The sequence below is a fragment of the Amia ocellicauda genome, chromosome 8 (genome assembly GCF_036373705.1).
Source record: "Amia ocellicauda isolate fAmiCal2 chromosome 8, fAmiCal2.hap1, whole genome shotgun sequence".
Lineage (NCBI taxonomy): Eukaryota > Metazoa > Chordata > Actinopteri > Amiiformes > Amiidae > Amia > Amia ocellicauda.
This window is the reverse complement of record NC_089857.1, coordinates 6,703,383-6,713,675: the sequence shown is the minus strand read 5'-3', so window position 1 is coordinate 6,713,675 and position 10,293 is coordinate 6,703,383. Positions and strand designations below refer to the sequence as shown.

General features: G+C 40.4%; 1 protein-coding gene across 4 annotated transcripts in view; it reads left to right on the top strand.

Moving 5' to 3' along the window:
- The first annotated feature begins 323 nt into the window (after positions 1 to 323).
- LOC136755374 (ras-specific guanine nucleotide-releasing factor 2) overlaps positions 324 to 10,293 on the top strand; it is a 76,205-nt gene continuing 66,235 nt past the window's right edge. For 2 of the 4 annotated variants that reach the window (XM_066711912.1, XM_066711910.1), the window contains exon 1: positions 328 to 1,246. In XM_066711912.1, coding sequence (XP_066568009.1) covers positions 971 to 1,246 — 276 coding nt within the window. In that variant the 5' untranslated portion in view covers positions 328 to 970. Of the gene's footprint in view, positions 1,247 to 10,293 lie in introns of all 4 variants that reach the window. The other 2 variants (XM_066711911.1, XM_066711909.1) reach the window with 2 other exon arrangements.

Below are 10,293 nucleotides of genomic sequence, written 5' to 3'. Positions count from 1 at the left end.
ACTATATTAATGAGTTGCAAGTTGCCGTGCTCTCTCTGGGAACAGAAAAGCATGCATGACGCGTTTGGTGCTACACTAGTTAATCCACTATTGCTTACAGCCTCAGCCATAACAAGCACATCTATGACAGTTTATATCCACATACAAGCAGCAAGTCAAAAGTCTTCCCCCAACAAGAAAAAGTGGGATTTCGCTAGTGTTGTCATGATCAAGTTATGATTGCGCAGGCAGGGGGGGAGGAGAGATGCCAGCGGATTATTAACCAGCAATTTTCTTCATAATGAAAAACCTGTGGCATTTAAATAGAACAAGCAGCTCCAGGCTCCTCCTTTATTTCTAGCAATGCAAATCTGTTTTGTAGACCCGCACTGCCATCTCCTTAAAATCGAGATCTCCACAAGACAAAGCAGCCAGTGGGGAAGAGAGACCTGTCTCTTTAAATTGGTGTCAAAGCCGATTAAAGCTGATCTCACTCGTGATTCTGTTTTACCGTCTGTTCACTGGATCTTACATATATACATATACATATATATTTATATACATACATAAACATATACATATATGTTGGCGTTACATATCAAGCTTTTTGGTTGGTTTTGTTAGACGTCAACTGGTTTTCTTTATTATTTGCAGTGGATTAGTCTTTTTTTCTTTTTCTTTTTTTGACCCAACTATTTCATTAATCAAAGAAACAAACCAACAAAAGCAACTCATGGATTGGATCTGTTCGCTGGTTTGGATAGATGGCTGCTGGGGCTGATTTTGGATATGGGCTACAGTGCATCACTCCGGCACAAACTTTTCCGTGCGCCTTGGTGAGCTTTGGATTCTCTTCTTGGAAACGCGCCTTTCCCCTGCTTTTTTCCTTTCCTTCCCTGATTTAAAAAAAGAGAGAGAGAGAGAGAGAGTGGGGGGGGAATTGCTGAAGGATATGGTGTCCAGGAAGGCGAGTTTTTGAGCGAGGTGGAAAATGCAGAAAACCGTGCGCTACAATGAGGGGCACGCACTGTATCTGTCGGTGGTGGCGCGTAAAGAGGGCACCAAGCGCGGCTACCTGTGCAAAAAGACGGCGGAGAACAGCAGATGGCACGATAAGTATTTCGCGCTGTACCAAAATGTCCTCTTTTACTTCGAAAACGAGCAGAGCACCAGGCCGGCTGGGATCTATTTGTTGGAGGGATGCACATGCGAGAGGGTGCCTGCGCCCAAAGTGTCCGCGGTGGGGAAGGAAACTCTGGACAAGCAGGTGAGTTGTGGACGTCGGTGTATTTCCATGCTGCGGGGCCAGACTGCTTAGCAGAGCTGGATAATGTCCAGGAGACGCACGGAAAGGCCATGTCGGCCAAGTGATCTCCCGCAATTAAGAGTTACTTTAAGCTTATGAAGTTGTCACCTCTCTGTCTTATCTATCCATCCATTGATTTATCCATCTCTCTCTCTCTCTCTCTCTCTCTCTCTCTCTCTCTCTATATATATATATATATATATATATATATATATATATATATATATATATATATTCGTGTCTGTGCGTGTTTGTCTTTACAAAACAATCACACTGCAGTGTTATTAATGTATAGATGTTCTAGGTAGTAACACCTCTTGCACAGTGACGGATGTGCGGGGCGGTGCGGGCCGTTATACCGCAGCTGTCCCAGCATGATGGTTGCTCTCTCGCCCGCAGATGTTTCGGCAGCTTTCGGCCAGCGAGGCTGTGTGTTGAGACCTGTGTCGTGTGACGGCAGATTGTGTGTGTGTGTGAGGTATGTGTGAGGTGTGTGTGAGGTGTGTGTGTGTGAGGTATGTGTGAGGTATGTGTGAGGTGTGTGTGGGTGTGTGGGTGTGTGTGTGTGTGTGTGAGGTATGTGTGAGGTAGGTGTGTGTGTGGTGTGTGTGAGGTATGTGTGAGGTGTGTGTGTGTGTGTGTGTGTGTGTGTGAGGTATGTGTGTGGTGTGTGGTGTGTGGTGTGTGGTGTGTGTGTGCGCACAGTGCAGGCCGTACATACAGGTCGTTTCTTACTTCTCTTGTAGAAATTGGTAGTTGAGTAGTTCATGCAATTATTTCTGAAATACATAAACAAGAAAATTATAACTGTCATGTTGAAAGGGATTTTCTTTATGTATGCACTTCTTTAAAGTCCAATAGTAATATTTCCGTTGCATGTTTAGGGAGGACAATGCATCTATGTTCATTTAAAAGCAAACACTCGTGTGCGCAGGCCGCTTGTCTGAGGGGTTTGTGCTGCTGCAGCTCCGCAGCACAGAGTTGCACACAGACTTCACTGATACAGATCATTGAAATGAACCGTCTCTTATTTACCTGTAAAATTTACATTGATGTATGTTTGTATTTATTTTGTTAAGCTTTGTTAATAATGACATGATACGTTAACATAATTGTAGCTTATATTTTGTTAAAAAATCAATTATAGGCTCTATATATTATGAAAAATAATAATATACAACCCTATATAATATGTGCTACAACTGTGATTTACTGTATATATATATATATATATAGGCCGCTATAATATGCAATGCCTTGTTTTTGCCGTGAATAGCTAGGACTTTCAATGGAAAATGTCCCGCAGCAGTTCAATAGAAACACCCAAATGTAAATTAAACATCCCTTAAAAACATAAACACTAGTCATTTAGAGAGCAGTCACAGCTTGTGTGAATTAAATAATTGTTTGCAACCAAACACACACATGCACACACACAAAATAAAAAGGTTAGCTGTCACAATGCCACCTTCCTTTTTTGTGTTTTTTACATGATATTTTAATGATTGATTTAGAGAATATTTTAATGTTTTTAAATTGTTTTTGTATGGAATTAGTCTTAATGTTGTTTTGTTTTTAATCAAATGGCTCTAAAAACTTATCTGAAGGAAGGAATCTATATGCCATTGGATCAGAATATGTTAGTGCCAGAACATCTTTAGGTTTAGAATTTCTACAAAATTCTCTCTTTGAGAGCTAAACAATCACTTTTTAATTATGTATTACATATTACAAATTATCAGAGGGTTTATGTGAAGTTTGACTGCCACTGACTTTACACACCATCTGTCTAACTCGGTTAAATTAACTGGAATCTTTAGTTTTGTGTATGTTGGATCGATGTTCAATACTCTTCAAAAACATTGTTAAATAAATATATTTTAATTACTGTGCATCAAATTTGAATTGCTGAATTACATTCCTTGAAACATCAGGTTTGTAATGGAGCGTGAGAATACCTTCAACTATGATTGTGTATATATGACCTGACACATAATCTAAGTGTGAGAGGTGGGGAGGAAGAACAGGCATTTGGCTAATTCTGCCAGTAGTTGCTAGTAGCAACACTATGCCTTTACATGTTTTAAAGCCTGTGAACACGAATGTAGAGGAATATCCTTACCTCTGCAACACCGTGTCTCCGCTCGTGATAAAGCCCTGGCCTGTTAGAGACTCATTCTCATTTGGATCTGTTGGGCACGTTCACAGCCGGGCTGCTGTGCGATGATGAACACAGCATTACACAAAACTCTTGCTCACCCTTCCAACTCGATGTGCATTTTCTTAACAGACAGTTTATCCATGAGCCTAATGTATACTTGGACAGTGTTTTAGGTGAGCTGTCCTACTGTAAATGGATGGCTGATTAAGCTACAAATATAAACAGAAGCAGCTAAATATCTGCATCATGTCTTGCATTGTAGCCTGTTTAAAATTAGGATCAGCTCCCTGAATTCGTATTGCGTTATCACAAGGTTATGAAGAGGCTAGCAGCTTTTGAATGTGGCAAGTTGACATCATTGATTTACATGGCATATAAGAGTACCTGATGCATGCCTCAGTGAGATTAAATGAATATATAAATAGATACATATATACTTAAAACTAATACATAAATACAACTTTTATATTAAACTATTATGAGCTGACGTGGAGTTCATGCAGTCTACAGTATTACACGCATAATATTAAGTACTCTGCACACACCCAAAACATTGTGGGGCCATTGTTAAGAATTATCATATTTCCATATCTATTTCTAGTTCTGTGTTATTTAAGCCGGTTGAGTAAAGTAAGACTGAAGTAAGTGCCACCTCTGCTCAATTCATGTACATAGTCTGCCTTAACGGCAGTGTAATTAAATGGTACAGCTTTGTTTGCATGAATTGACCTTGCCACTAGTTAGAAATGTGGAACGATGAAGTGTTTGGGAATTTCAGGCTGATGTAAACTGCTATGAGTTATGAGCTTTAATAACGCGAGAAGCCATCAGAGGACACATCACATCCAGTGCTGATCTGTCAGAAACAAGCATCTTTTAAAGCGGAGAATTATACACAGACACTATCTTGTCTTGGGGTCAAGCCAGTAGGGTATAGGCTATATATATTATATAATATATTCCCGATAAAAGCCCCTTTTGTTATGGTAGGGGGTTGGGGAGCTGAAAAAGGTGAAATTAAATCAAATTGTCTTTAGCTCAGAGCTTGGAGTTGTTATATTTACTGTAGTGATATGATTATTTATTCTTTTTTATAGCCTATGGACTTCAGGCGTGGGATCAGATCGCTAGTGTCTCTCAGACCTGAGGGGAGTGGGAATTCCTCCTCCTGTTTTCTGATATCCATCTAAAGGCTTCTGATCCCAGGCTGTGCCTTGTGCTGACAATGACTGGGAGATCCCTGCGGAGGTGGGAAGGTGGTTGAGTAATGCTGTGATTGTGTGGGATATAGTCAGCTGGGGGACTCGATCTTTCGATGCAGTGTTAGTACAGAAGCAACACTACCTGTTGCTGGCTGTAGACCCGGGCAAGTGGCTGCTGGAAGTCTGATCACCATCAACATTTGTGCACTGTACGACACCCAGGTCACAATTGGGATGTGTTTATGTATCTCAGTCTTCTCCCGCAACAGGAATCATATCACAAAAGCACTAAGCAGTTCTTCCCGATGAGATCAAATAGACCTTTAGTTTACACCTTGGCTTAGGGGCCCAGCAGAGAATGGCTTGGGGTCATTCTCTTTATTGTTGGGTTATTATCAGCAATGTTATTGTCAGAGATTCATTAATTGATTCATTCACTCATTCAAAGTTTGTCATGTCGTTTCTTTCAACCCAATTGACTTTTCTTGAATTTGATAATAAAATAATAATTCTGTAAAATGGTGTTTGTCTGTAGTGGCTCAGTGCGTTTTCATTATGTGGCCAGTCCTCTGTTCTCGTTTTTCTGCTCTTAATAGCCAACGTTCCAAGGCCAAGTCTGAGAGCTTCTATGAAGAATTAAAACGCACTGTGATGGAGAGGGAGAGCGACAATATTTATTACTCCATCAAAGACATGCCCCTCTGTGCACGGCCTCTTATTATCATATCAATGAATGAAAACCTGCCAGTTTGACATGCTAATAACACAGACAACATAAAAAACTGAACAAAACAAGGTCTATGTAAGTGACTGTGTTTCCAGTATTAACAACCTGAAAGTAATTCCCCAACTAAAAAGAGAAAAAAGACAGATACAGTTAATTTAGCATAGGAATGTGATTTTGACCTTTATTGCATTGGGTGTGCCATACTGTGTATAATTCATGCCTTTACCTGTGCTAATTCTTGGGGGATTTTGGTAATGAAGGACTTTATACTTTAAAATCACTTTGGAGGTTTGGTAGACAATTGGTACTGATATTACTCAAGGGTTATGTTGGGAGGCATGTGTGTAAGTAAGCACTGTAGCCTATACAGTGCCTTGCGAAGGTATTCAACCTCTTGATGTTTTTCCTATCTTTTTGCATTACAACCTGGAATTTAAATGGATTTTTATTTGGATTTTATGTAATGGAAATACACAAAATAATCCAAATTGGTGAAGTGAAATGAAAAATAACTTCTAAAAAATATAAATGGAAAAGTGGTGCGTGCATATGTATTCACCTGCTTTGCTATGAAGTTCCTAAATAAGATCTAGTGCAACCAATTACCTTCAGAAGTCACATAATTAGTTAAAGTCCACCTGTGTGCAATCTAAGTGTCATATGATCTCAGTATATACAGTGAGGGAAAAAAGTATTTGATCCCCTGCTGATTTTGTATGTTTGCCCACTGACAAAGAAATGATCAGTCTATAATTTTAATGGTAGGTGTATTTTAACAGTGAGAGACAGAATAACAACAAAAGAATCCAGAAAAAATGCATTTCAAAAAAGTTATAAATTGATTTGCATGTTAATGAGGGAAATAAGTGTTTGATCCCCTATCAATCAGCAAGATTTCTGGCTCCCAGGTGTCTTTTATACAGGTAACGAGCTGAGATTAGGAGCACTCTCTTAAAGGGAGTGCTCCTAATCTCAGCTCGTTACCTGTACAAAAAGACACCTGTCCACAGAAGCAATCAATCAATCAGATTCCAAACTCTCCACCATGGCCAAGACCAAAGAGCTGTCCAAGGATGTCAGGGACAAGATTGTAGACCTACACAAGGCTGGAATGGGCTACAAGACCATCGCCAAGCAGCTTGGTGAGAAGGTGACAACAGTTGGAAATGGAAATGGAAGAAACACAAAATAACTGTCAATCTCCCTCGGTCTGGGGCTCCATGTAAGATTTCACCCCGTGGAGTTTCAATGATCATGAGAACGGTGAGGAATCAGCCCAGAACTACACGGGAGGATCTTGTTAACGATCTCAAGGCAGCTGGGACAATAGTCACCAAGAAAACAATTGGTAACACACTACGCTGTGAAGGACTGAAATCCTGCAGCGCCCGCAAGGTCCCCCTGCTCAAGAAAGCACATGTACAGGCCCGTCTGAAGTTTGCCAATGAACATCTGAATGATTCAGAGGAGAACTGGGTGAAAGTGTTGTGGTCAGACGAGACCAAAATCGAGCTCTTTGGCATCAACTCAACTCGCTGTGTTTGGAGGAGGAGGAATGACCCCAAGAACACCATCCCCACCGTCAAACATGGAGGTGGAAACATTATGCTTTGGGGGTGTTTTTCTACAAAGGGGATTTTTTTGTTGTTATTCTGTCTCTCACTGTTAAAATACACCTACCATTAAAATTATAAACTGATAATTTCTTTGTCAGTGGGCAAACGTACAAAATCAGCAGGGGATCAAATACTTTTTTCCCTCACTGTATACTCCTGTTCTGAAAGGCCTCAGAGCCTGCAACACCACTGAGCACGGGGCACCACCAAGTAAGCGGCACCATGAAAACCAAGGAGCTCTCCAAACAGGTCAGGGACAAAGTTGAGGAGATGTACAGATCAGGGTTGGGTTAAAAATATCCAAAACCTTGAACATCCGATGGAGGACCATTAAATCCATTATTAAAAAGTGGAAAGAATATGGCACCACAACAAACATGCCAAGAGAGGGTCGCCCACCAAAACTCACGGACCAGGCAAGGAGGGCATTAATCAGAGAGGCAACAACGAGACCAAAGATAACCCTGAACGAGCTGCAAAGCTCCACAGTGGAGATTGGTGTATCTGTCCATAGGACCACTTAAAGCCGTAGACTCCACAGAGCTGGGCTTTATGGAAGAGTGGCCAGTAAAAAGCCATTGCTTAAAGAAAAAAATAAGCAAACACGTTTGCTGTTCGCCAAAGATTCCCCAAACATATGGAAGGAAGGTACTCTGGTCAGATGAGACTAAAATTTAGCTTTTTGGACATCAAGGAAAATGCTATGTCTGGCGCAAAACCAACACCTCGAGAACACTATCCACAGTGAAACATGGTAATGGCAGCATCATGCTGTGGGAATGTTTTTAATCGGCAGGGACTGGGAAACTGGTCAGAACTGAAGGAATGATGGATGGCACTGAATACAGGAAATTCTTGAGGGAAACCTGTTTCAGTCTTCCAGAGATTTGAGATGGAGGTTCACCTTCTAGTAGGATAATGACCCTAAGCATACTGCTAAAGCAACACTCGAGTGGTTTAAGGGGAAACATTTAAATGTCTTGGAATGGCCTAGTCCTCAATTCAATTACGAGTCTGTGGTATGACTTAAAGATTGCTGTACACCAGCAGAGCCCATCCAACTTGAAGGAGCTGGAGCAGTTTTGCCTTGAAGAATGGGCAAAAATCCCAGTGGCTAGATGTGCCAAGCTTATAGAGACGTACCCCAAGAGACTGTAGCTGTAATTGCTGCAAAAGGTGGCTCTTCAAATTAATGACTTTGGGGGGATGAAAAGTTATGCACAATAAAGGTTTTTTTGTCTTATTTCTTGCTTGTTTCACGTTAAAAATTTTGCATCTTCAAAGTGGTACGCATGTTGTGTAAATCAAATGATACAAAGCCCCAAAAAATCCATTAATTCCAGGTTGTAGGGCAACAAAATAGGAAAAATGTCAATGGGGGTGAATACTTTCGTAAGGAGTTTAAAGATGGGTATAATGTAAATCTTTGAATTAACCATCCCCACAGGTTTTCACTTTGGTGATGTTTGATGCTTGCCTATGCTAATGTAAGTGTGTTGTTCCAGGCTTTGGAGGGAATTCAACAGCCTCTGATATCTCAGCTTATAGTTCAGCAGAAAAAAAAAACACATTTTCTGAGCACAGCAAGTTGCTAATTTCAATATAAATTGGGCCATTAAAGAGAGAAAAAAATATCTGTAATGTCTACTCTCATCTATTATATGTGTCATACCTTTGCTTTGTTATGTCAGGATTCACTTGCATAGCTGTAAAACAGATGCTTCACGAATGCATATTTATGACCCATATGAATGTTAAATTGCATAGTAACGTCTCAATCAAGAAACAGCTTGGTAGGAAAACCCCCCAATCACCAATTAATATTAATGAGTAAACTATGAAAACAATAGCTCCAAAAATTGACCATCTGAGTAAAGATCTAGCACTGGGCTTCAGAAAGGTCTTGTGGAATGCCATTTAGGGAGAAATGCAAGCCTACACATATGGGTTATAGTATATAGGGCAGCAGTGTCGGGTAGAGTTCAGGGCTCTGGACTCTGGACCGGAGGGTCGTGGGTTCAATCCCAGGTGGGCAACACTGCTGTTGTGCCCTTGAGTAAGGCACTGTACCTAGATTGCTCCAGTAAAAACACAGCTATGTTAATGGGTTTTTGTATCTAAAAATAATGTGATGCCGAAGAGCAGTGAATGGGATGCTATTATTTTTGCTTGGACCATCTGTCATTAGCTCATCTTCCCATCATCTGTTCATTATAAGTTTCCAAGGGGTGACTGGTCCTGTATTTTTGCTTGTTTGAGTCGAAGAAGGATTGCACACGTTTAAAGAAAAACAATTCAAATGAGGGGAGGGGCTTAAGGGGTCACGTTTTATCAGAACAGTTTGATTTCTTCCCCAGTGTATCTCCCTTTGTGAAGGATGTGTTGGCAGTGCAGTTCTAGGTATTCTTCCCCTAAGCCTGGCAAGCACACTCAGTTCTTGTTTACATCAGATGCCATCTAAAACTCACACTGCCAAGCACTCTCAGAGATTATTGTTGTGGACCAATGCGACTTATTGGCTGCAGCCAATAGACTGTGCATTCCTGATCACACTCCCCCACACATCCACACAAACGCATGCACACACCTGGTATAAATAGAAAATATGTAATCCACGTGATCTTCCTTTTACCAAGCAGAGAAAATGAACAATTAATGAGAAACTCTTGTTTATTACAATCAAATTCCGGAAGCTGCTGAGTTGACATGAACGTGCACTATCAACATTTATTTTTGTTAAATGAGAATCACGAGTGAAAAAACAATTCCTTCTGTCTTTAGTATGGTGTCCCATAAAACAATCCTCTTAGTTGTGATATTGTTATGATTGCATGTGCTTAAGAGCATAGAGCATAAGTACCAAATATATTTCCTTACTCAGAATGCATCACAGCATTTCTATTTTGAAACTATTTTGAAAATTGTGACTGGACTCACTTGTGTTATTGCAGTAGTGAAGTCTTGAGATGTGATTGTTCTCTCCAGTTAACAATACCATCCATGAACCCTTTCCTGTAACTATTTTTCTGATCAGCAATGTAATACTCTATCAATTAACTTGTCAAACACTCTCTCTAGTCTAGGACATATCTGATCATTTGCTTTTTTGTGCCAGTGAACTTTCTCACAGTAGGCATTTACAACCTAGAGAAGTAAACAACCATTCAGACACATTGCAGTCACGATTCAGCATTTAAATGATTATGCTTCTCAGTATAGTCCTAATGAAATAATGTATTTTGCTCACTTCTGCCAGCAGCTGTGCCACCCTGTCAGATCCTAGATGCTGAACATGGTTGGCC